This window comes from Fundulus heteroclitus, chromosome 5 (assembly GCF_011125445.2).
Source record: "Fundulus heteroclitus isolate FHET01 chromosome 5, MU-UCD_Fhet_4.1, whole genome shotgun sequence".
In the NCBI taxonomy this organism is placed as follows: domain Eukaryota; kingdom Metazoa; phylum Chordata; class Actinopteri; order Cyprinodontiformes; family Fundulidae; genus Fundulus; species Fundulus heteroclitus.
In genome coordinates this window covers 32,367,743-32,394,949 of record NC_046365.1, presented here as the reverse complement: position 1 = coordinate 32,394,949, position 27,207 = coordinate 32,367,743, and the positions used below count along the sequence as shown (strand labels likewise).

General features: G+C 39.4%; 1 protein-coding gene and 1 long non-coding RNA gene across 3 annotated transcripts; one reads left to right on the top strand and one right to left on the bottom strand.

The window, feature by feature from the left end:
* sh2d3a (SH2 domain containing 3A) lies at nt 1-27,067 on the top strand. Of its 2 annotated transcripts, XM_012882450.3 has the most exons (19): nt 1-100; nt 299-390; nt 526-643; nt 4,072-4,133; nt 5,369-5,502; nt 12,158-12,197; nt 12,333-12,449; nt 14,558-14,701; nt 15,529-15,824; nt 16,229-16,314; nt 20,596-20,715; nt 20,793-20,950; nt 21,031-21,231; nt 22,351-22,512; nt 23,750-23,865; nt 24,082-24,253; nt 24,353-24,464; nt 25,673-25,858; nt 26,421-27,067. In XM_012882450.3, exons 2-19 carry the CDS (start codon nt 301-303, stop codon nt 26,615-26,617), a joined length of 2,511 nt encoding a protein of 836 aa, XP_012737904.2. In that variant the 5' UTR covers nt 1-100; nt 299-300; the 3' UTR covers nt 26,618-27,067. The 2 variants fall into 2 exon arrangements, with proteins under 2 accessions (XP_012737904.2, XP_012737905.2); XM_012882451.3 differs by lacking the exons at nt 1-100; nt 299-390; nt 526-643; nt 4,072-4,133; nt 5,369-5,502 and adding an exon at nt 9,004-9,134.
* Nucleotides 5,122-8,902, bottom strand: LOC118563211. Its single transcript, XR_004931102.1, has 3 exons — nt 8,812-8,902; nt 8,658-8,722; nt 5,122-5,529 (listed from the first exon to the last, which is right to left on the bottom strand). It is a non-coding gene; the product is annotated as an uncharacterized LOC118563211 (long non-coding RNA).
* Nucleotides 27,068-27,207: the final 140 nt, after the last annotated feature.

Here is a 27,207-nt window from a genome sequence, read left to right as displayed (position 1 = left end):
CGAGAAGAAAACAAGGGAAGAAGTAAATGAATTAGTGGAAGCACATCTAGAGGTTGGTCAAAAATACCTGTAAGAGGGCCACAGTGGATCCTGCAAGTAGGTAGGTGCTACATTCTCTTTCTCAAGTGACCTCTTCCTTACGCATCTGGTTGAATGTTTTCTATAGGCAAGATGATGTCAATCTAATCTTTCATTTGTCTCTCTGAGAAACTCTTTTGCTCGGAAACATGTTCAAGCATGTGTGTGTTAGTGTTTCTGTTGGTATGCAATCAGTTTTCTTTCTCCTCTGTTTGTTCAGACATGAATAATCGCTCTATCGCCTGGTGGCTGAGACAGATTGAACTGCCACAGTACACCAAGACCCTAGAGAGTGAATACTATGGTCTGGAGGTATGTAAAGGCTCAAAAGGCATCCGTTTGTGTTTCTCTGAGATGTACATTTTTCTTTCTTCTGTGTCGAAATCCCCCCCCCCCCCTTCAATCCGGTGTAATCCCCTGCTGGCTCTCGCTGTTGTTTCTCTGCAGGGTCTGATGCATGTAATGGATGGAGAGCTAAAGGATGCTGGGATAGAGGATGCAGCGCATAGAGAAACAATCCTCTCTCAGCTTTCAAGAGATCGACAGAAGCTGGACCCACTTTCTGGTCAGACACAACGGACACACAGTCTAATTTGCAAAACAAACAGTGTTTAAAACGTTTTTGTTAAGCTAAATCAATGAGAATCACTTGTACTTGTACCGCGATTTAAGTAGTCCGAAGCGCTTTACACTACAGTCAGTCATTCACGCACACATTCACACCCTGACGGTTGTGAGTTACGTTAGTAGCCACAGCCGCCCTGGGGCATACTGACAGAGGCGAGGCTGCCACAACTGAGACGGGGGGGTCGGCAACCTGTCACTTGCAGGAGGACGAACTTCCTAACTTCTGCGTCACTTTCGCCTAGTATCCCAAGCTGAATTACTCACACTGCTGCTAGCAAATTTTGTCATATTGGCAAAGGATTACAGTGGCAGCAAATCCCCCATTGTGCCTGGATCAGAAGAGCTTTCTCAGGAAAACCAGTTGCTGAACACACTCATTAAAACAATTATCTGCCAGACGGACAGCCGCTGGGTGATAGTCAACAGACAGATCATAAACAATCCCACAATTTCCGAGGAAATTGTCAACGGGAGTTTTAAAGTGCTGCTTTTCTGACTTCCTTTTGCCGTTTATTGTGCTGCAGTGCAAATGATAACTTTTGTGTAAACAGATACAACAATTCTGTTTTCCTGTAATTTCTATTTATGTCCTTCCCTGTTCTATTTCCTTATTTGTAAAAAACAAACATATATATTTTTTTAAATACTCTGTTATTATAGTTTTCAGGCCAGCAGCTTACATACACGCATATAATGTGGTCACTGAAATATTACAGCTCACACATCAATCCACTGCTGTTCAGATACTGTATGAGAAATCTCCATCTACTGTTAACAAAATATCCCTTTTATGTCTAACAGAGGAATTATATCCCCTTGAACTTAGCACATTTTGTCAAATTACAACCATCAACTTACATTATTTATTGGGGGATCCATGGGAGAGACAGAGGCAAAGTAGCACTTATTTGATAAGTTGGTAGTAGACGTAGATATTTTACGAACAAAAGCATACAAATTGTTATTCTGAGACCCCTGAATGAAATATAGTGCAAGCAAGTGCTTTTATAAATCACCACAATAATAAATTGTCAATCTGTGTGTAGTTTAATCTGTTTTCAACCAGCTGCTCTGCAAACGGTCCTTGTTTCTTTTGTTTTATTTAGTTTTGAACATCTTGCAGAGCATTGTTCAGTCAATCCATCTAGAAATAAAGAGAATAGCAAATGCTACTAAGAGATGGCTATTGACCTAAAAAGATAGAACAAGCCAAACTCCAGACCTGAATCCAATTGAGAAGCAGGTAGGGACATATCCCTAAAGGCCTGTCGGTGCATCAGACAAATCAGAGGCACCACACAGACTTGCTCATCAGGAAGTTTATAGGCAGACTAGCCAGATGGAGGAGCAGCAGACTTTGTACTGAAGATTTGTCAAAGTTTTAATGACCGTCTGCAGTATCAGCAGTCTGCTTTTTAACTTGGGCTGAAATTGCATCCCTTTCAAAATAGGTAACTTTTTCAACTTTTCCTCATTTTGAAAAAGGAAATAGCAGGTGGTGGAGCTGTAAACTGGTTTAGCACTGCTTGAAGAAGAAGTACACACTGACTCATTTGTGATATCGTGACTCATGTCACGAGAAACTAATAAACTTCTAATGTGACTTATTGCTTTTGATGGGCTGTTGGGACATGCCAAGGCACTTTTAACGGGGGGAGATTTGGGTTTTCGTTATTTTATTATCTTTTATCCTTATTTACTACAGCGCTCATCATTACCCCATTTCCTTTTGTACTAGTTGGACAGCAACCAAACGGGTCTAAAAACACCAAGGTCCTTTACAGCTTCAAGATAATGTGCATCGACATGTTAGTACTAAATTAAAATAAACTTTTAGTCCAATACATTTTAAAAACTTAAGCAAATTACCAGTAGATATAGTACCCTAAAAATCTATCTTAAATCTTTCTTATCATGCTTTTGTAAGATGTTGTTCCCTCCAGTGCCTAATTTATGGCTTTCAGACAGGAAAAGGAGTGAAGAGAGAGAAGGGGAAGAGTTGCTGTGATTGGTCTGGGCCATTAGTCAAACCTGGGACAGTTGTATCGAGGACTGATAACCCTAGAATAGCGTGCACCTACTCTGCCTACTGAGCCAAACTGCACCCCCATTTAATATTTTTTAAAAGGGGCCTTATAATGTATTTTGAACATAAAAAACACAAAAAAACATATATTCATGGCTCCTCTTGACCACCTGTGTTAGCATACACTCTAACCATGTGCGCATTCATTGTCTTCCCCTCTGGTTCGATTATTTCCTCTAAGCGGCTCACCAAAATAAAATCCCCTCTAAAGATGATTCAACTTCAGAGTTCGGCTTAACCATTAATTCTGAATATGGTAGAGAAATGATTACAAGGTTCAGCACTGAGGTCATTAAGACAAAAAAGATGCGGGCGACATCCCGAAGAAAAGGAGCTCCGAATCATGGTCGCCTCGTCTTTTTCTAAACTTTGACACACCCCTAAAAGGAGATTTCCTCCTCAAGTAATATCTGGAGAAAGAACGCGTCATCATAGAGACGTTATATGTTTTACGACGCGAATCCTTGTGTGTCTTAAGTGTCTAACTAAATGCACGCATATAATCCACACAGTACAAATGTCCCAATATTCAATCCCACTTTATCAGTTGAACCAATTCTTACTTTTAACAGCCAAAATAATGCAAGCATTTAATGAACAACTTATTAACAGCAGGTTGTTCTAAACAAACCATCAGTTCAAGGGCAGTCTTAAACAAAAAATACCTTTTTAGTTTTGCAATATGGCAAAAAGAAAAAAAAGATACACACATGTATCATTAAACATTCATTTTCAAGCACGCCAATTGACTTAACATTAAAAGGTGACAATTCCTTGCATTATTTGCAGTTGTAGTCACCTTGTGAATAGTCCACTTCTGTCAACATCCTTATTTAAATCTCTCTCTTTCAGACTGCTTGTGTTCTTGGCGAACTTAAATGCTTGAACTATGCTTACATGTAAAATTTTGTCCAATGCTTTCAACTTGAAAACATCGGTGGTTGCTGAAATAATGTATGCTGAACATGACAAGCTTGCTTGTCAAGTCACCTCATCTGGTGTTCATTAGCCGTTCATTTTGAAAGGAAGTCAAATGCCTCAAGGTAAACACATCAAACAGTTTACATCCTACTTCCACGTTGAGTTTGTAATTGAAAAGCAAGTAAAACAACCAGTCTGACTTAGCTCAAAAGCACTGTACTTAACATGCCTTTTTCTTTCCCTTTTTTTTACAGCTTCATTTTTATCAGACAATTATGAGAGTGGTTTGCAGCTTCTCTTCTGCAAGAAACATTTGCGACAGATCTGCAAATTTTCTTAACGGCTTTTCTCCCTGTCAGATTATCAGGTTGTGAAGCGCAGAGTCAGTCGAAAATATTCCCTGGGATCCTCATCGGACCTGGTGAGGCTGTAATATCTTGTAACATCACACGCCTTCACAAAACCCTAAAAGAAATCTTCACGGTTAAATTGAATTAATGAAGAAATAAGATTCTAGTCCGTAATATAAATAATAAATTGACATATCAATGGTTTGTCTCAGTTTAAAGGTTTCTAATAGGGCCAATGAAAATAAGTTCACCACAGAATGTCGGCAACAACCCAAGTAATCCACAGGTACAAAGAAATCAAAGCAAATTAGTCCACAAAAAATTGGGGGAAACAGCTGGAACGACATAGGGGGTATTGGACTTGTGAAGAAAGGGATGTGAACAGACATAGAAATAAAAAAAAAACATCTGAAACATTTTAGTATTTGGAAGGCATTACAGCTGCTTTGTGCGAATCAATATCAGCTGGCCTACGAAAAGATTTCTCATTACCAAAGAATTGCTCAGTTTTACTGTTGGAGTTGCAAAACTCCAATAGTAAAAAAAATAAAAAGAATGATGGTAACGGCTCTATGTCCATGCTTCTGAATTTTCTACTGCACCCCTGTAAGCAAAAAGGAAGTTCAAGCATGTTTAAAAATGTATGTGAAAGATTTGGACAAGCCACTGGGAGAACACAGGAAGCCAAAGTTCTTTCGATGTCATTGCACACACTGTGTTTACAGGAAGAAGGACTTTGTACATCACCTCAAAACCCCATTTTAAAGGGGCAGTTTGTAGGTAGGAACACCATGGTGCAAGCCTTCTTACAGCATATGGTACAGGCAGACTTCATATAACTGCAGAAACGATATATTAAGAAATGTCCAAAATCTAAAGATGAAACAAATTTGGATTAACATCCAAAACAATTGTCACAAAAAAGGAAACACTTGAAAAAAAAAAGAGTAAAACTGGTAGAATTATCCGGTTTATCACCTGAGTTGCAATCTGTGTGGAAAGATTTGTAAAAAATCACACCTGCACAATGCAGGTTCCTTGGGTTCAATCATCATTCCCTGTACCATCCCACTTCATTACATATAACTTAATTTATTGAATAATGTGCTTTGATTTTGATCAGCATGTGCACTTGGGTTATTGCTGAAATCTGGTGGACATTTTACACCGTTAGCCCCATTGGAAATATTCAAACTAAGAAAAAAACTGACACGTTATTTTAGTACATTACAAAAACGATGAAAGGTTCAATAATTAAAATAACATACAACTATCTTCATCTTGCAACCCTTTCCTGTTGGGGAAGCCAAAGGATCTTTTTCGTCAGAGCGTTCTTCCTCGTCTCCATCGTGCCGACAAGAAACACCGTCTGTCCTCTTCCTGCTCTTTGCTCCACCCTCTGGACGAGGACAACGCTCTCAGTCACGAGGGCAAGCACAGGTGAGCTCAGGTCCATCGTGTTTTTGTCTGTTAAGAGTGTGAAAATCATAATGGCTTTAGGAAGTACTCTGACTTTCTCTTATGAGCCTACTCACGTCTGGCTAATAATTAACATGTCTGTCATAAAGGCCGCGAGACTTTGTGAGCAGAAGACTTGCCATGCACAGAAAATGTGAAAAGCCTTCGTATGATGAGCTGTTCACTTTGTGAAATATTAACTCCCACTTTAATCATCCAAGATAAAAGCATTTTTTTATGAGTAATGCAATAAACGGACCATCTCAAGACTATATTAAAGTATTTAGATTGTTCCAGGGGTGCTTTTGCTTGTTGCTCTGAAGTTCAGGGTCTCCTAAAAGAGACTAAAATAATGAAATTAATCACTGACATTTAAAGCAGAGTTTAAACAAATACATAAGTGCAGTTTTGGGTAAAATTGATATAAAATAAAATAATATAAAGACCCCTGACTCAACAAACTGTTGCTTAAAAATCTCAAGTGCATCTTTAAACTGATTAAATAAGTGTGCGGAGTGATCTAAATCAAAACATTTAAAACCTTTGTCTGAGTTTCTATTAAAAATATGCTGAAGTCATAATGAATAAACCTTTTCCTTAGACTTTGGCCGCCATTTAATTTATTTTCCGTCCAGTTCTTAATGCGTTATGCATGCTGTGCCCAGCGTGCTTAAAGAAAAATAGGTAAGTTTTCAAGTTGAGGAAAACAAAGTGTCAATCTTTGAACTATCTGCAGGACAAAAACAATAGACAAAAGTCATTTTTAAAAGAAATAGCAAATTATTCAGCAAACATCCACCAATCCACACGGACCTAGCGTTTTGGGAGACCACAACCAGTATTTTTTAAAAGCGCGTCCCAGGGATAAGTTTCAGAATGTCGGTTTTCGTGATTCTGTAGACGCTTGTGTCTGATCGCCCGCCATGTTGCTGTGTTTACCTCCCATTACTTTGAGGATTACGAGAAGGCCGCAACCTGTGATCTTTAATTTCATCTCAATCCTAGCCTTTCATGGAGTCATCACCAAAGTATGTTGTTTTAAATAAAGCTTTAGTCACTCAGAAGTACTTTGTATTGAATTACAGAAAAGGAGACAAATGAATCCAAAAGAAGCAAGCAAGATTACCGCAGAGCATTTCAGCTTAATCTCTTCACTTTGGAGGTCAAACAATCCACTTTCTCCATTGTATTCTCACAGACTGATTTACAAATTTCATCATATCCTTCTGTTTTCAAGAAAAAAAGAATTTAATCCGAGTAGCAGAAGGTTGAGGTAATCCTAAACTGAAAATCATGTTCTTTTAAAGAGACAATGACTAACATAAGTTAGAATGTGGGCCATCCAGCCTTGGAGCGATTTGCCTCCAAGATTTTTATTGGGACTAACTCAATGCAGGTGCACTGACTGAAAAAGTTCAGAAACAATAAGTCATTCCTTATCGCCATACACCGATTAACAACAACACTCTGGTTCTTCACTGAAGAGGAACTCAACGAAATCTTCTGACCACACGCTGCATTTAAAAATAAGCCTTAAGTAACAGAGGAATAAAAAGCTCAAGACAATGTGTAGCAAGATATCCAAGGAGCTTAGTAAAATGAGTCATTGTGTTTGGTCGAGTCGTCAGCAATGAATACAAACAGGTTAGGTAAGAGTCACAGAATAAAGCCATTAATAAGTTAATTCAATAATAATAAAAATAAAATGTATTTATAGGTGCTTTTCAAGGTTCCCAGTGACTCACCACATGATGATTACCATTGTTTGAAAATCATCAGCGTCATGGGTAAAGACAAAAACAACAAAGTGAAAAACCAAAACGTCATAAAACCACTGTGAAAAATATATATTTTTAAAAGCATGTAAGGTTGAGCACAAAATTATTGTCACCACTGGCAGATTAAGGTTTAAAGTAATATTTAAATTTTACCAACATGTTTCTTCTGATTTGAAGTGATATTAAGGTTTTGGAGCAGTCCAGAATCTGATAGAGAATCTCAGGGGGAGGGGGGGGGGGGGGGGGGGAGAGCTGAAGATGAGGGTGATGGCAAGAAGACCTTCCAAGCTCAAACACAAGGAGCTCATCACAAAGATAAATTGTCAAAAAATCAGTGGAGACATGCAAAAACTTGGGCAAAAATTAAAAGATCGGTTTGACTGCTGTAAAAATATTCATCTACTGATTATTGAAAAAGGCATAAATAAGTGCTGATATGCCATTTTTTATCAAATAAAAAAAACTACAAATAAAAATAATTTTAAGTCCAAATCTACCAGGGGTATGGATGATTTGGCGCTTGTGGAAGGTTTCTGTAGTGATCGGGATGAGGCCAGGATAATCTTGAGCAGGTCAGTCCGAACAGGTTGGTTTTGACACTCGACTTTAATGTGTGCAAAGATGTTGATGATCAAATGTCCAGAGTGGCTAAAAGATATCAGCCTTATAGTGGACAGATGGGATCAAGGAGTGGAGAAAGCGAAAAGATGGCCGAAGCATGCAGGAGTGAGGGCATATTTGAAGTAGTTCTGGAAGAGCGAGTTCTGGAAGGGGCTTTGAAGGAGTAGAATTTTAAAACCAACACATAAGTGGGGAGATGGGTGATGTGATGTATGAGGGGAGTTCTGAGCGGATGCAGAAGCAGTTTCTAAAAGGGTTTGTGAGGTAAACCATATAAAAAGGGCATTACGGTAATCAAGATGTGAAGAGGGCATTAACCAGCATGGCACTGCCATCAGGGGCGAGTGAAGCCCTTAATGCTGTGGAGGTGAAAGCAAACAGACCAGGAGATATTATTGATTTGTGCAGTAAAGGAGAGGGTGCATGCTGCTGTTGATAACAGCCTCCTGACCGAGGTCAGCATTTAATGGGAACTCACCAAAAACATGTTTTAGTTTATTATTTTCAGATTAAATTACTGGTTCTGACATAAAACCCTTTGGATAATGTTAACGACATAGGTACCTTACTGTGAGTCTCAGGTTGTTCAACAAACGCCCACTGACCTGTGCCAGTCTTCCGGCGTTATTGGCAGCAGCAGGTTGGTAGCAAATAAAACAAACAAACAAAATTTGGGGGGAAAAACACTGGTAAGTACTAATACAAGAGTCCATGTATTATAAATAAATACGCAGATACCTGGTTTGTTGTTGCAGAACTACTGACAACAGTTCTCTTGAAGCCCAAACCAGCGTTTTCGGATCCTGTAACGTGTCCGTGCGCGTAAAAGTAGGTCAGAGTCACGCTTGGGAAGCTTAAATCAGCTGAGAAACAGCGCAGCGCGTTTACCTACAGCCAAAAAGGAAGGCAGGGTAGTCTTGCTGACTGCGGCCAGGTGATGTGCCGGAATCCCAGGAATGCTGACACAGACTGCCGTGTTTCAGCACACGGAGGAGGAGGAGGAGGAGAGAGAGAGGAAGGAGAGCTCGCCAAGAACGTGTGGGAACTCGTCCGACTCTGGGCAGGAAGGATAGTTTCAGGGGTGCAGGGAGGGACCAGGGGAGAGAGACCGACAGAACATTACATGTAACCCCGGCTGTTGTTTGGTCGGTGTTGGCGCCGGGCACAAGCCGCAAAACATGGCCGGGAGGAGCGAGCTGTGAGGCGCTCTTACAGGTAGGAACCACCGCGCTAGTGGTCACTGCTCCACCCCGGTGCGCCCGCCCGGGTACTGACGTTATCATCTCCAGCGCATATCTAACTATTTACTGAGAGAGGCAGGGGTAAAAATAACTTTAGGCACCAAGTTTGTTTTTACGTTGCTTTTGTTATATAGCACAAAAAAGTCCTTATTGTTCACGGTTTGTTTGCTTCCTGTAACCTTCCCCCGGGTTTCCCATTAATACCTGTTGCGCAATTCCACTGGCAGAGTTTTTGACTCTTCAGGTATTTGAATGTGTTTTAGGCCTGGCAGCGGTTGATTTTACAGAGCTGAATTACAGGTGGGCATTATAGGCGGTGGAGTCTGTGGCGTTCAGGTTCACAACGTGGGTCCTCGGCACATTTCACAGGTGTTTGTGGTGGTTATACCGGGGCCAACGCCCCTTAAAACAGGACATGGAACCTTGCTACCCCATAAAAAAAACAGTAAAACGCTGATTATCCGGACTTAGTATTTAACAGGAGTTGGTTGTTCGAAATGTATCAGATATAACCAGCTAAATAAAAAAAAAAGACTAAAAAGACATTGATTTAGAGCTGTCCATTTTTGACTTCTTTTTTTTTTTTTTTTGGTTGGGGGGGGGGGGGGGGGGGTAAAACAACACATTGATGTTTAAATGGTACAAGAAATACAGTACCCTGCAGACATATTAACGTCTCTAGAACTTTTGAGCGAATTTTTTTCATGTTTCAAACACAAACTTTTATGTGTTTACTTGAGAATTCCTAAAATAGACTGTCACAAAGTAGGCCATAATTGTGAAGCAGTAGAATAATGATGAATTTCAGAATTTCATGGCCATAACTATCATAAATGTCAATTTCTGTTCACTCCCCCTGGGTGACATTGTAGAACAATCCTTAAATGCAATTACCGCTGTCAGACATTTCGGGGTACGTCTTTTCCAGCACATCTACAGATTAAAATATTTCCCTATTCTTATTTGCCAAATAGCTCTAGCTCAGTCACGGTCGAATTGAGTAAATCTTTGAGCATCAGCTATAAACAATCTCTTAATTTTGTTTCATAGTTGGCTCATGAGTTTTCTCTTTTAGTTTTATTTACATTTTTGAACGTGGCTTTTAATTTTTTTTATATGTTTTGTTGACAGTGATTTGAAATCCCTATTCCGTTGTCATTGCTTTAACTGAATAAAAATAATGGTAAATGTTAAACAATGATTTCAGTTGATTCTAAAATAAGGCATTTGGATTTGCTTTCTGGATTGTTAGGTTAGGTTGCTTTAAAGTAAACAATGATATAGTCACTTTAACATATGTGCCACTCACAAAGTACAGAGGCTTTTTTTATATGGTTGAGTGGTTTTGTGTGCTTTGACACACATATTTGAAAATCAGTAATGAATAAAAGTGTAAGTATTAATCCACTGGAGTCTATTTTTCTTACTGCATAAAAATAAATGTGTTCATTTCCTTTTTACTCACCGATGAAATTTCAAGCCTTGTTACAAGAATTTGACTGCGGATTTTTGCGTCGCGTACCATTCATACATGGAGCTTCTGCCAGGGGTATAAAGTGACCCGATTCATTTGGCTTTAAAGTTTGAACGTGGAACTTGGAGCGCCACTTCCAAATTAACCATCTGTTTCCCGCTTCTAAGTCAGAAAGTCAACGGGATTTGTTAATCGTTTTGCTCTGTGCCCTTAAGCTAATTACTGTTAGCAAGATAAGAGTGATTTATTCCTCTGCTGTTTATTTGTGTTGTAAAGTGTGACTAAATGAAATATATATCAGTGGAAGTGCAAATAAATTATTTATTATTGAGCCTTCACAATGGAAAATGACAACCATTTTGGATTTTGAGGCCAGGGTTAGTCAGGAACCAGTGACATTCTAAGTTGGAGTAGATATTTCCAATTCAGAGCATACATTTCAGCCTTCCAACACCACTAGGTTAGCTGCAGCAATAACCAGCTTATTAGCACTGCTTTTGATTACATTAGGTCACATATACATTGCTCCAAAAATCACATGTGTAAACATGTCGCTGCAAAACACTGAGAAATACTATCACTGATTTGCCGGGTCACTCAGTACAACAATCGTGACGTTATACTGGTTTTACGGCTTGATGCAGCAACATGGTTGGACCGGGTGTGATATCATTCTGAGATCTGACTTCTGAAGCAAAAGGAACGCACCGTAACTGAGCAACTTTGATATGAGGACATTAGACAGACTTTCAGAAAAGATTGCTGCCTGGAATCTTGCAAAACTTATACTTAAGAAAGACCTAAATAAATGACAAGACTGCTTTTTTTTTTTTAAATCATTACTTCATACTTCTTGCATCTTGGAGAGACCTCAAATGTCGGTGGTTCAAAACTCAATCTGTCACTCTGGGTCCCTGAGCAAGACCGGTATGCCACTTAGTGTTGGCAGCACACTGGTCCCTAAGGGATGGGTTAAATGCAGAGACACATTTGAAGGGAAATATTTATTGTTATTAATATGAGTAGTTAGAAAAAATATTTTTTTATACTGGCAGAAAAATCTGTGGTGTGTTCCTGCCTTTAAATGAGTGAAACATTTATCTGACCTCTTAAAGGGTAGCTGTGATATCCGGGTTAAGGAAGCAGGACATCCCAGCTTTAAACACATCCATCTAGCAACCCTTGAGACTACATTTTTTTTAATTTATTTTTTTGTGCAGCAGTGATTTATTTTTGAAGGCCATATTCGGATTTAGACTTTTAGTTTACAGTTAACCCGGTCTATGTTGTCTTGTTCAGGCCTGATGTAAGGTGGAGGCTAATATGTTTACAGTGGCAGGAAGGGGGAAGCTGAGGGGAGGAAGGAAGCAAGAAAATGAGGCATGCTATTAAAAGTCTGTTGGTTTCTCTGGTACTAATGAAAGACCCAGACCTTGGTCTCCTGTCCTTGTCCAGCAGGAAAACCATAATCTCTGGCCTGTGCTGTAAACCTAAATCCTCTCTGTTTTTTTTTTTTATTTCAGCAAGAGGAAGAGTATCAGTGCATACTTCAGCCATCTAAAGGTAAGACAATAACCAAACAGCAAACTCTTGTTTGTTTGTTTTCTCGCACATGTTGGTCTGCAAAGCCGCTTTACCAAGTGGATTAGGAGAATTAAATTTAAAGGCTTTTTATTGTTTTCGTTGTTTTTGATATAGATGTTTGGTGCTCGGAAAGAGATGGACATTCTTAAGAAGGAGCTGGAAGAGGAGCTGAAGCTGAGCACAGATGATCTGAGAAGCCATGCATGGTACCATGGACAGCTGAGCCGGGAGGTGCACATACTGCATATGAATATATATATATATATATACATGCTGCATACACACAAATTAGATGATATGCTGTAACATGCCTTCTCCTTAATGAGATCAATTAGCAAAATCTTCAGCTTTCCATAAAAATATACAACAAAATATTCTTGATTCTTGAAATATATGTGATACGGGTCTCCTCTGAACTAATACAATCTGCATTCAAATTCTCATAAGGATCAGAAAAGATTTATCCTAAAAGGTATTATTCTCAGTTTGAAATGGTCAGTTAAAGGCAGAAGTACCCCTTAGTTAAAATTATATACGATGCCTTCTAAAAATGGCTTTCATTACAACCACAAACTTATATGTATTTTATTGCGATTTTATGTTAAAGGGTACAATAATTGCTCATCTCTCCTCTGGACGTTATTTTTCAAGTCTTTTTATTTTTATAAGTCTTGCCGCAGGCTCTCAATTAAATATAGGTCTAAACTTTGACTGGACCATTCTAACACATGAATAAGCTTTGATCGAAATAATTCCTCTAGCCTCAACAGAGCGGTTGGATTTATACTAGGGGTAAATTGCTCATGCACAGTTAAGTTACTTCTGAAGGAATTTGGATTTTATTCAGGGGTTTCGAAGTAAAGGAAGGTGAATATAAGGCCCCAGAGTTTTATTTGTAAAAATACAAACAAGCATTGAAATCCTTGTATTCTTTACCTTCCACTTAACAATTACACCCTGGAAGGCCGCGACACACCCTCTTAATAACTTTGGCTGAAATTGATAAAGAACTAACTTCTGTTTTAAAATATCAATATATCAATAATAAAAAATGTAGGTTTTAGGCTCCTTGGATTGTGAATGTGGCCTGACCCCTGTGCTAAAACATAAAATCCCAATAAAACTTGTTAGTTTTTTGTTTTAATGTGACAAAATAAAGAAAAGTTGAAGGAGTATCTATGAATACTTTTGCAAGACAACATAAAGACATATGCAATTTATAGATTTATTTACCAGCATTGTTCATCAAACCTTTGTGATTAAATAGAATATTGTGTTATTTTCCTAGAAAAACCCAGGGTATAAAGTATTTTTCTCACTTCCTCAGACATGTTGACAGTTGGTTGAGTGTTGCTGAGAACTTCTAGGATTGGGTAACTCCCTGGAGAGCAACACGCCTGTGGGATTTTTCTCAGGCGGCATTTCCTCTGAGTTTAGGAACACCAAAGTGTTGTAACCACAAGCAAGTAGATTACTCAGAATTGCATTGAAACTCCTCTGAGACAAGCAGGTGTACTAAACTCCTCTCACACGAAGTGTTTCGATTACATTTTTAGAATAGCTTTAAAGCTGAATAGGTTACTTTTGTAAAAAAAAATATTTTGTCATATTTGTTTAAACTGTCACTACGTCCTTACAGTAAAATATGAGACCGATAATCTGTGAGAAAAAATCCAGCTCCTCTTGGCTCCTCCAAGTAGTCCAACTACCATTTGCAGAAATGCAGCGCTCCCGGTCAGAAACAACCAATCAGAGCCAGGAGGAGTGTCTTAGCAGCTTTAAGAATACCACAAATGTTGTTATAGCTCTATTCATTCAAGCACTAATTCCTCTTTATAAGAGTAAGTTGTGTTGTTAACCTTACTGTCCAAACAAAATTTAATTGTAGTTATTTGTAAGACAGTTACAGATATGACACTGTAATCTGGGCACTGTGATCTGTGTCAGGTCTCTATCCTCCATCAAACTCACTGAATATGTTGTTGGCTTAGTGTGAACCTTTAACTCTTGGCATATATTAGGAAACAATCCATGCATTCCAAACAGTCTTTTGTGATATTGTGCACACTAATACTATATTTATATCATGTATACACGCTATAATATTAATCAAGTGCATCATAAAGTACTTAAAAGGTAAATGAGAGTTTATAGTTGCTGTCTTAGTGTGAGCTATACTGGAGTTAATTTTGACCGTAGTCCCTAAAATCATAACCTTTGTTTTCTCTCTTTTTGTGTCTGATTGTTTGTTCGCATTTTGAATAAATCAGGTGTAGCATCAGCACAAATGTAAGCTTGTATGTACAGCGGACTAAACTAGTCTGCGGCGTTTCTTCCAGGTTGCAGGGTCTCTGTTGGAGAGGGACGGGGACTTCCTGGTCCGAGACTCAACCTCTGCTCCTGGAGACTATGTCTTAAGCTGCTTCTGGAAGAATAGTCCGCAGCACTTTAAGATCATAAAAGTGGTTCTTCGACCTAAAAAGGTGGGTTTATGTACATCTACACATAATGAATTATGCTTTAATTTTTGAAAAATGACCTGTAGTAAATGTTTCTACAATTGTGACTTTTTCTCTTTGGCTTCTGAGTGCTGGCTGCTCTAAAAACTCACTTCCAGATGCCATACCTCTATAAGTTAGAGTCATTTTTTTTCTTTGTTAAAGGGGAGTTTGGAATAAACTTGAAAATGTATTCATGTGAGGATTAGTCTTTAACTTTGGGGTTCTCAATCATTAGTTTACGGGCTGTGTAAATAGTTTTTACACAGTCAGGCTTTGATCACTTTTAAAATAACTGTTTGAATTATGTGTTAGTGGTGTTATAGTGATCATTTGAATTACTTTCTAAAAATGCTGCAGTTATGAAACCAACAATTAAAACCTCAATGAGCGACAAAGAACACAGCTGTTTTGTTTTTTAATTAAGATTTTTACTGTCCAGGTTAACAAAATAATGACTAAACATGTATTTCATTAGTTGGAATTAAAGCTAAAAATTATAGCTGTCACAGAAAAACAGGGAAGTTCTCCTGAAGTTGAACCAGAAAATATCTGCTTTCTCTATTGGTCAATAATTTCTGCCATCCGTATGCAACTGTTGATTGACAGTGATTTCACAGGATTTTGAATATATTGATTAATTCAATCAATTTTGAAGAAGAAGGCTGTGCTGCAAGATTGATTTGAAAAATTTAAATCATTTGTTCTGTTTTTGTTTAAGAATAACCACTGCTGTGTATCTAAACTCACCTGCTTTGGCTCCTTTTGGGCTCCAGAGTATCAGCCTGATACATTTAGCATCTCTCTGACAGGGTTACTCCCGGGAGTTGTTCCAGTTTGAGGAAGAACGCTTCGACAACGTTCCCGCTCTGATCCGATTCCACGTGGGAGGGCGTCGACCCATCTCCCAGGGTTCAGGGGCCGTCATCTTCCACCCGATCAATCGGACCCTTCCTCTGCGTGTCATCAGTGAGCGTTACATGACGGTTAAAAGCGGCGGCGGCGGCACTCTAGGTAGAGGGGGAGAGAACCGGTCTGGGAGCAGCAAAAGATGCAGCCTGAGCTCCTCCCAAAAGGACACGCTGCAGGCCATCAATCCACTGCTAAGGTTCGAGCCTTACTGCTACATAACACATGCAGTAGTATGAAAAAGTTGGTATGCATACCTCCTGTGTTTATATTTTTCTTTCAAGGAGCCAGCCTTGTAGTTTTGTCATCTTTCATGTTCTTTACTCTCCTCAAACTCCAACACTCCTCAGTGTTCTGTCGTAATCCTGCACAAAGACTCAACTAGACTAGATTCACAGATGAGTTGAATAAGCAGCTCTAAAAGACGTTCAAAAGCCTGGAAATCTGTTTGATTAAAATCGCTTTACAGGATTACCAGAAGGTTTGGCTTCTTTTTGAGAGCAAGATAAAAAACAAAAACAAAGGGTGACTGAAAACATTTGCATGTGTCTTGCATGCCTAAAATACCAGAAAACACATCGGTGCATCTTGTATGTGTGACAGGAGTGGAAGTCAGCCCGCTAACATGGAGAATGTTGGACGGAGGCCTTCGCTTCAGACTGCACAGTCAGACAGCAATCTGCGAACTGGTACGTCATCTGCATGGGTTTTGCACATGCCTGTTTCTGTTTTTCTTAGCTTTCAACATCCAGTAGATTCACCTGCATTGTATCATAGCCTATTTTTGATTGCCGAACCAGCGGCTTATTCCACTGAATTCTTCTTGTATTTTTTATTTCTAAAGCCCCCCGTTTTTTAGGTTGTGACATAAAGGATAGAATTAGTTTTCAAGGGTTTTATTTTTGTTATTTAGACATCACATCAGAATTGGTGTGTTGAAACCCTTTGGTAAGATATACTGTACAGGAAAATGTCAAGGGCAGAACTGAAGCAACAGGTTTTGCTTTCCCACAGTGACTGAGGGCTTGACACATCAACTCATTTATTTTTGCAGTTTTTCTGGAAAATGTACCTATTACACAGAAAATAACCTCCATGTTGTAATTATATCCCCCAAAACTAACAGGCTGATATGAGCCTGCTCCAGAGGCCAGCCCGCCGTCAGCTGCCAAACAGGCGCGTCGTTCTTTGCTTCTTTAATTTTAAAACTGAAGTTAACTCAAACTAGTGAGTACGTTTTAATTAGGAGCGATGGGTTTTTCCCATTTAGTTTCCACAGTTTGACCTTCCAAACAACTGACTTTCTTGGAAGTGAGGAAGAAGTTTAGTAACCATTTGAGCCAGCTAACCAGCAACAGGTTGGGGAGGGGCAGCGCTGCTTCAAACAGCCAGACAACACTTATTACAACACATTGTCAGGGATCTCAGTTAAAGTCTGAATGTCCTGATCAGGATGTTTTTTTGGGTGTATTCTGGACCCTGTCATTGGATAATAGGTGTTGAGTCCCAGTCTGATATTTCTGTTTGAGTGGATTAACTCAGTGCCATAAAAATGCTTTGGATTCATAGCTTTAAACTGCAAAATAACAAGCGAGTATTTCAGCTCACTCACCAATGATGGTAAGTGAGCTCCAGTCATAAATGACATGTGTTATCATGGCAGTGGTTTTGTAGGACAGCCTTAATCTGCTGCTCCAACATGGGTTCAGCTAGCTGCTGGAACCTATAATGTGACAACATGTCACCTAAAACATGCACAGGTTCAACATTAGTTTTGGTGCGGTTTGCTTTAGTGCCAAGGGAATGTTTGTATCATTCTTCTGTTTTGATATGACTTATGGATTATTAAGTTTTTAGCGTGTATCGGTGCTGCCCCACTTCATTCTGTATGGATAGACCTGACAGAAATAGATATTTCCTGCTTCAGAAATGTTGAGACTTCACTTTTGTTGTTGTCATGTTGTAAAACCTGACAAAAATGACAAGTGGTTCTGTGGATATCTGGGACAGTTAAATAAGGCAAACATCATCAATAGGTTAAAAAGGCTTATTATGTAAGTGGGGAAAAACACAACCAACTGTCAAAAAATATTTGGCATTAATTACAGAATCATTTTGTAAATGGTCGTGATCATTAATCATTTTGGCTGTGTAAAATGGGGTCACATGTTTCTTGTCTGGGTTGTGGTAATGAGAGCCGAGTGTCATCTCCTGAAACCGATCAATGAACAAGACCTTGATCCTGGGATTGGATCTGGATATCCATACTTTAAACTGTTGGAACGGTGTAATGGAAGATTTTAGCTGTTTTGAAAATGGGAATTTTTGTTACTTAACTAAACCTGGAGAACAGGACTAGGCCCATGCCTAGATGCTAATTTGTTTTAAAGTTGTCAGAGTAAATTTCCCACATTTTACCAAATCCAAATAGGCTTATATATGAGGTAAAATTGGCTGAAGCAATTTGTAATGCAACAAGTTTTATACATTAGATATAATGGGGTGAAGGCATTGTTGTAGCTTTTGTTCATTTTTCCCTTTAAAGGTGGAGGAATATAGCCTCTTTTGACATTATAAGCTCATGTTAAATTTAAGATGAAGGTATTAAGGATGAAAAACTAATGGGAAAATATCAGGATTACTTTGATATGATGCAATCATCATTTTTCTTCCCTTCTTGTTCTGATGGCAGCAGATAACAGCACAGCAAAAGCCTGCTCTATTTTGTTCTAATTTACAAAAAGTTGCAAAGCTATAAAGGAACTTTAGGGATAAAAGAGAGATGCTTTCTAGATTGAACACTTGCAGTAGGAGTCTAACCTTTAACAAAAACATGTCAGATCTTTCTAAATAGGGAAAGCCTTGAAAAGGAGCATGTTGGGAATAAGTACTCACAGAGGAGCACTCAGGTTGAGAAGGAGGGTATTTTTTTTCAGATGTTTTCTTCCCCCAGATTTTCTGCTAGCCTGCCTGAAAGATGATGCTCTCCAGTATCTCTTGCAAAAAGACAACACCGTTGAGGTGCCAGTTTAGTTTGTTAATGTATTTGACAGAACCCGCAGTGGCAGAAAAACAAATTAAGTTAAAAGTCACTATTTTTAAAACCTATATTAACCTAATTTTATTGATAATAGTATTCTGGCATGTTATTGAACATATATGCTCAGCGACATACTGTTGAGACACATAGATCAAAGAGACCGTTTACTTAAGACTAAACTTTTCCTGTTTTAGGTAGTTTAGCATTACCAAAAGGTTTATCTATTTACTAAATGCCAGAATTAAAAATAGAGAATTTTTCAGAGAATAATTTTATACAAGACGACCAGCAGTTGTTTGTGGAAGGCTGTATTTCTTGAGTTGCTGCCGGAAGCACAGTCTCTGTTGGCCCTTCATCTGAGCCGTGTCTGTGTGAGAGGATCCGCTCAGGTTCAAAGAAACGGTGGTTCTTAGGAACCGAGTTACTCCGCAAACCTCAGAGGTTTCCCAAACGGGTTTGCTGAGGGGACAGTCAATTGTCTACAGAGCGAAGAGAAGACAGCCCTGTGGCGCCGGTGCTGATGGTTCTTGTGCGGGAAAAGGTGGCTCAATCAGAATATCCTTATAGAGGAAGGACTCTGTAGCAAAAGTGGGAATGCGTCAGCAGTCGCGATGATAAGTGCTGTCCAAATAGTGGTCTAAGAATCCCACGACATCCCTTACCGGTGCTAAGAACCCTTAAGGTATCCCACAATCCTTTGCGTGACAGGACGTATCAGGACAGCACCCTCACAGTAATCAACAAAAATGTCCGAAGACAAGAGAGCGTGCACCTTGTAGTTCGTTTTGGAAGGTTGTAGACCGCATTTTACTCGCATCCTCCATGTGCGTTTCCATCACGTCATCACGTCGCCGTTAAAGGCTGTCCGAAATTGGCACAGCAGTCCGAAGCTCCTTTCCTCCCCACAATAGCGTTCTTACTGTTGACCCGCTGAAAGGTCAATGAACAGGAGCTAGGCACTATTATCAAGGGTATTCGGATGGAGCCGGTGTCTCAGGGAGGCTGGTGATCCACTGATATTTCTTATATATTTCCTCCGTAAAGTTCTTTCCTCATCGTGTCATAAATCACGTGAAGTGCACCAGTTCCTCCTGCAGCAACATTGCCACACCGCATAATACTCCTGCCCCTGTAATTTACAGCTTGGATGGTATATGCAGGATTATCAACTTCCACTTTTTCCTCTCAAAAACAAAACAAATGTCATTATGAGCAACCACTTCAGTTTTAGTGTCATCCGTTACACCATTTGGTGTAATAGTGTCTTCCTTTCTGAGCAACCTCTCAGTCGATGGCGCTTTAGGACTTGTTCCCACTATGGACAATGCCACTCTCCTCCTGGATTCAGCCAGCATCTTCACAAGACCTTTTGCTTTTGTTCTGGAGCTGATACACAATTCATGTCCAGGACACAGAATCCATTTGCTTCTTTAACGCTTTCAGGCCTGGGCATCTTTTTTTGTTTATACATGCAAATAAACAAAGCGCCTTCATGCAGCAGGAACTTGCACCCAAGGATGAACCAGACATGTGGAGCGACTCTTTCCAAATCTTGGCTGATTTCTTTTTTACTTTTTCATGTTGTCACACAAGCTAGTAGTGGGTCTGAAGTGTGCATCAAAGCACCATTTCCTTTAAACTGCAATGTTCTGAATAGCCTCTCAGCAGCTTAAAAAGTTATGACATCATCAGTTGAGTTTTCTTAAATTGTTTAAATGCATGTGAATTTTAGTGCATGTAGCAGTCTCTAAAAATATCTCAGTAGTCTGGCATTGAGTGAAGGAAATCATTTAATAATTCTAACATAGCCTAAATGGGAAATGTTTAGAATGATTTAATGTCACAGTGAGGATAAAATGTGTTTTTTTTTTCTACAGTGTATGTTATAGATATCTAGTTTCAACGGTTTCTTTTCCTGTTTCTCATTCAGGCGCTCCAGATACCGCCCAACCGGAGGACGCAAACCCCGACCCCATTTCTCCCGTATTTCGTACAGGCAGCGAACCCCTGCTGAGTCCAAGACCACATCACACGCGCCCCTTCCACCCAGGTAATGAAGTAATGGGCTTTCCTTCGCTCAGGAAGGTGTAGTGCATCCACATAAACCACACCTTTCGCTTCCTGCAGGTGGCGGTGCAACTTTGCGAGGCTCAGACGGGCAGCTGCATCCCAGAGCTCCTCCTAAACCCCTCAGGGTCTCCACTGTCTTCGCCAATGCCACGCCACCTCCTCCCAGAGAGCCAGATGAAGACCCCTCGTCATGCTACAGCGAGCTCGTCATACAGGTAAAAAAAAAAAAAAACTATTTTATTGCCAGCAGTAAATTCTCTGCAGACAGTATAAATCCTCATGTTGTTGTGTTCAGATCCCTCAGTCTCAAAGGAAAGGCCATGTGGACCGACTGCGTGCAGAGGAGAAGTGGCAAAGCCGTGCACGCCTCACAGAGACTTCCTTTGGGTTTTTGGATGCCCAGAACACCGGGACATCCTCACAGCTGCTGTTTGAGAAAGAGCTCCAGAGGAAAGCAGCAGAGGAAGAGAGGGACTGGCATTTTGAATGGCCACATGTTTGTATAAATTACATTTGCTTTAGTTTCGGCAGTATTTATATTCACATCTAATTTGAATAGATGTAGTCACGGTCAGAGCTGTTAAATTGGCCTTATTCTGGGCTCTCGCTCGGCCACTCAAAAACTGCTCCTTTGTCACCTTACCTTTGCGCTTCAGGTCATTTTATATTGGAGGATTAATTTTTTCCCTTAGTCTAAAGTCCAGAGCACTCTCAGGCATTTTTTTTCCTAGAAGAATATTTCATATAAAGCTCATTAATAATAAGGGATTGTGTTTCTCATTGTCTGACAATCTCTAAAATGTGTTATGGCAAGATTATTGCAGGCATTTTTTTTTTATTTTATTTTTTTTTACAAGAGTTAGCTTCCATTGGATGATGTTACTAGAAAAGCTTTACTGGTGTTGTGCATTGGATATTTGGTTCTGACAGATTTTTCTGAATCCTGCAGATTTGTGGTTAGACACAATCCCGTCATGGAGGTCTGCAGACATTTCCTTTGACTTCATTTCTTGATTTCCGCTCTCACATGCGATGTCAACTGTGAAACTATAAATAGATAACCACTTCTCCAGATTATGATCCGGATTCTAATCATGTTGCAGAAGCATCTCAAGGATGATCAGAGAAAATCAGATGGTCCTGAGCTCAATTCTGAGTATCATAGTAAAGACTGTAAATACCAATGTGCTGATTATTTTTAAATGTTTACATTTTAGTAGATTTTTGTAATATGACTATATTTGCTGTACTCCATCCGGCGTTCCTGTTTTCTGCTGAAAGGCATGCTCTCTCTCGCTCTCTCACAGCCTAACAAATCTCCACAAGTCTGAGAAAATACAGTCTACTGACTTGATTTGATTTGATTCAAAGTTAAACAGCTGGTCTCTCACAAGATTTGATTGATCAACTTTACTATTTCCAAATATTTTATTAGGTTTGACAGAATCACAAAAATAATAGCAAAATAAAAATATTTCTTACAAAAATTTCAATTCTTTTAAAAACTACATTTTGCTAATTTAAAGAGTTTTAGCTGTTTAACTAATCACATTTTCATGGTTGCCAGAGCTTAATTCAGCATGGTGAGTTCATATTTTTATTGACTTTGTTACAGATAGAGACATCATCCTGTTTCCAGTTGGACCAGTTCAAGTCGCTGCTCTTGCCAGACCACAACAGGCCTCTGGAGTCCAATGTTCTGCTCACAATCAAAGAGCTCTTTAGCCGTTCGGATGCCCAAACTCTAGCTCTGCATATGCTCAGTGTTGACTGCCAGGTAGGAACATGCATTATGTAATGTCAACTGCACTTTTACTCTTTCCTTTATTGTTTTTGATGTAACTAAAAGGTGTTTGTTCAAATTCAAGATTACACGAAATTAGGAATTGGACAACTTCTATACGTTCAGTTGCTTCTTTCTGCTATGCAACTACTATGCAAGTTAAAAGGAACCAAGAAACACTGTTAATACCCTACAAAAAATATGAGTTTGCCCTAATTTTAACAAATTAATCCAAATATCTTGACTGCAACAAGCTCAGGTATGGGAAATAATGTATTTGTACTTCTCAACACAATTTGCCAGCAGGTTGTCTAAATGATTCGTCCATCGGGGCTGCCCGACTTTATGAAAACAGAAAATACCATATTATTGTTGAATACCCCACATTTTTCTTCTTAGTCTAAATGCACGGCTCCTGAAATACCACAGACTACCAGATACTGCATCCAACTAGCCCTTTATAATTAATCCATCTGCCCATCTGTCTGTTTGTTCATATGATGCCTGTAGAAAACTCAGTGTATTTATTCTTTAAACAGAAATGGACTAAGAATCTGGAAATCAGAACATGAAAAATCTTTTGCTGCTCTAAAGGTTTATTTTCCCACTGATTTCAACACGATCATCACCCCCATAGAAATAAATATATATAAAATGAGTAAAAAGAAAATTGTTTGAAATGAATCTTTTGAAAATTATGAATGCACAGCTAGGGCCAGGCAAAAAATTCAATAACAATATGTGTTGATCGATAGATGTGTGGCGCGATAGAAAAAAAGGGTCAGTAAAAAGTTCAATATAAGAACAGTTTTCTTTCCTTTTGCATTCTAGCCCATCATGTAAGTTAATACTACAGTCATTACACCTGCCAACCAATCACAATCACAGACCCAGAAACGCTCCGTCACCAAGCTCCGCCCCCTTCAAAGAGTTCAGAAAGCACGCATTCTTTTGTCTTTTTTAAAAACTTGCAATTTTGGTAAAAAGTTCGTTCAATAAAGGGTTGTGTTTGAATTTAGTGTCTGTGGTCTTTATCTAAAAATATGTTATTAAGCAACAGATTTAAATGGCCAGGGCTGCTATGTTTTGAATTTTTTGATAATTATCGATATCGATCAGTATGATTTCTATTTTATCAACGTGCTTTTTTCTATACCGTCCAGCCCTATGTGCTGCACATGAAGTCAAATTGATCCGAAATTGAAATTAACGTGAAAACATGGTAATGCAGGTAGCGCGCATTGTCGATGTGACCGATGAACAGAAGAGGATTATGGGAGTGAATTCGGGACTGGAACTTGTTACTCTGCCACATGGACACCAGTTACGACAGGATTTGTTGGAAAGGTAATCGTCAGCGAGTTACATTGTTCCTCAAAATAGGACAATTAAATGTGCCCGCCTACTGCCAAGACAACTACAATGTGTTTAAATTTTCTTTAACGAGTGTTTTGTATTCTTTACAATAGCTCTGTAAAGAGTGCATTGAACGTGGGTTGTGCTGAGCTCTGTCTCAATGGTTTTCTGTCAACCCATGCGCATAATTTCTGCTGATTTCCGTAGGCATCATCTGATCTCCCTGGGCGTGGCAGTAGACATTCTGGGCTGCACGGGGACCGTGAACCAGCGAGCAACTGTTTTACACAAAGTAATTATGTTGGCTCAGGCCCTAAAAGAAAACGTGCACAACCTTTTCTCCTTCTCGGCCGTTATGAAAGCTCTGGAGATGTCTCAGGTAGCGAAATTTGTGCGTCTCATTCACTTTGCAAGACGCTGAAAATGCGTAAAGATTTCCTTTCACTCAGCGGCTGCTGTTGTGCCTGCACGTTTTCAGATAGTGCGGCTGGACATGACCTGGCAAGCGCTGAGGAGGAACCACACAGAGAGTGCAGTTTTGTACGAGAAGAAACTCAAGCCCTACATGAACTCCCTGAACGAAGGAGATGGTGAGTATTTAGCATAAAAAAGAAAGAGTTAATACTTTTATTTGTTTATTTCCCTGCAAAACAGCTAAAGATTGGATGGAGGTTTTTATATTTTAAGTTTTGGTGGCAATTATTATGTTCTTTCATTCCAATTTAAAAATATAGCAGGAAATCACAGCTATTGGCTTTTGTTATTTATGCTTTTATGAATGATTAATTGTGAACTTTTCATTTACCAGTATAAAAAATACTTGCTGAAGTAATGGTTATTAGTGCCTCAATGCTGACTAAAGTTAGATACTATACTAAATACTTTAGAGTAGGGATTTTAGAGGAACTGTGAATGCAATATGGTTTAAAGTGGGGATGTATTAAATATGAGGGATTTTCTTCTTCTGTCTGCACTCAGATGTGTATTTTCAAACCTAAAGGACCAGTGACTACAGACACTAAATTTCCACATCCACAATTACAAACTTCATCCACAAAAAGAACTAAAAAAAAAAAAAAAAAAAAAACAACAACAAAAAAACATCTGGACTTCTATTCTGAAGCTGAATACCTTTTGCTTCCCATCCTGGAAGCTTTCTCAATGTCTGGAGTAGTTTGGAGTTCCAAGCTTTATAGACCTGCTGGCGAGGCCTCATTAGAGAGGATTCACATGTAGATTCACCTGGAACTGATCGCCCCTATCAAGTTTGCCTGGCTCACAGGAGAAATGTTGTTGTCACATGTGTGGAGGTGTGAAATGGGGTGAGACTTGGCAGGAATCAAACCTACAGCAGTGTTGTAAGTTTACATTTTACATAAATGGCTTCTTTCACCCCTTTCTCAGACCGTCTGTCTTCTCTGTCCAAAATGTGAAAATTTTGAGCGTCTTCAGCTTCAGAATAAAAGTCCAGTTTAAAAGTCCAGTTTTTCTAACCCGTTTTTTGGATTGATCATCACCTGGATGACGGAGAATCTTCACTATCACTTAGAAACTTCATCCATATGCTGTAAACAGACAACTTGACTGCATATTGCTTGATAGCTGTAATCAGTTTAAACTTTATGTAATTTACTTGGAATCTATCTATGATTAGATTGAATTGACTTGTATGGTTAGACATTTGTTATGAATCTTTACTATATTAATGAACTGAATTCAATTAAAAGAAATACTCAGGAAATACAATTGTAAGCTACTTCTTTGGGCAGTGACTGATGGGATTCATGTGTCTCTGCAGGTTCTGCAGTTCAGGGTCCGATTGCTGTGCCTCACCTGGTTCCTCTTCTTATGGTGATGGAGGGGGAAGACCCCGTGGAAAACAGCGACCGGGGCTGTCAGGTGCTGTACGACGTCCTCCAGTCAGCTCGCAGCGCTGCCTTACACTCCCAGGATTCCCAGAAACACGCACAGTCCCTGCTCACAGGTACACAAACACCTCTACATGGTAGCCTCAGCAGTACGATCAGAGAGGACATTTATTAAAATGGGTTAGTTTGAGTTTTTTAAAAAGAAATGTGAATGGGAGGTGATCAAGGGAACTCGGTGGTGACAGCTGCTGGTCAGGTAACGTCATAGTTAGTGCTTCTTCAAAAAAAAAAAAAAAAAACTTGGCAGATTTACCCTTTAAACTAATGAACTAATCTTTTTGTTTTTCATTTAAATATGTTTTTTTTTGCACAGCCTTTTTATTAAGCGTTAAGTTTTCTGGCTCTGCTGCAATTGTTCATTGCAGCAGATTTCTCCCAGAGGCTACAGGTGAATCTGTTTATGCATGTGGTTCCTGCATGGGGCCCATGTGAGTTAGAATAAACAGTGGTGGCGGGTAGCAAAGCGTTACACACTCCTAAACAAACAGTCTATGCTGTGGAGCTTTATGATGGTGTCTATTCTCTGTCACGCAGCACAGTAGAAGTCCAGTTTCCTTCTACTCGAGCTCTTAGGATTGGCGCAGTCAGTTCTGATCCATGTCTGTCGTATCTCTTCAGCAGGAGGATGGGAGCCGGTTCCCGAGCTGCTGGAGGTTTTCCGGACGGAGTTTGCCCTGCGGCTCTTCTGGGGTCAGCATGGGGCGGTCGCGGACAGGAAGGAGCGATACGAGAAGTTCGACAAGATCCTTCGTGTTCTCTCCGATAAGCTGGAACCTGTGGAAGTCAGTCCACAACAGCCGGGCGCTTTAACCTGAACCGGGTTTCTCCAAAAGGAAGCTCAGAGTCGGACTCCCTTACCAGTGGAAAAAAGGGGAATAACGTTGCTTTAACTGAGCCTTGATGCGTTCAGAAACCGAGGATATCACAGTTATGAGATCTTCACCTGCTGTAGAAAGAGACTCTTTTGTAAAGTTTGTCAGATGATTACTTCATTTTAACTGGAGCATGCGAGCAGACGTCTGCTGTGAACAGGCTTAATTAATTGATTTAATTGAATTTATTTTCCGTTTTATCAGGAAGCCTCAAAAGGGTTTGTCAAAAAGTGTTTTTATTACTTGAGATTTTAATGGAGCGACTTGGACATTTCCAACTGAGCTGTTGGTCCGTTCCCCCCTGGGCTGCTGTTGTATGAGACTTCATTTTTATTTTAAATAATGTTTGTCATTTGGGGGGGTTTGTCTTGCAATAAAATATTTTACTTTGAAGCAGTGTTTCTTAAAACTACTTCTGCAAAGACACTTTGGCACTTTATGATGCACTTCTTTAAAGGGTAATGTGTAATATCTGTTCACCATATCATACACAAAAAAACAATATTTAGTGGTGCAAGGGTGAGAGAAACGGA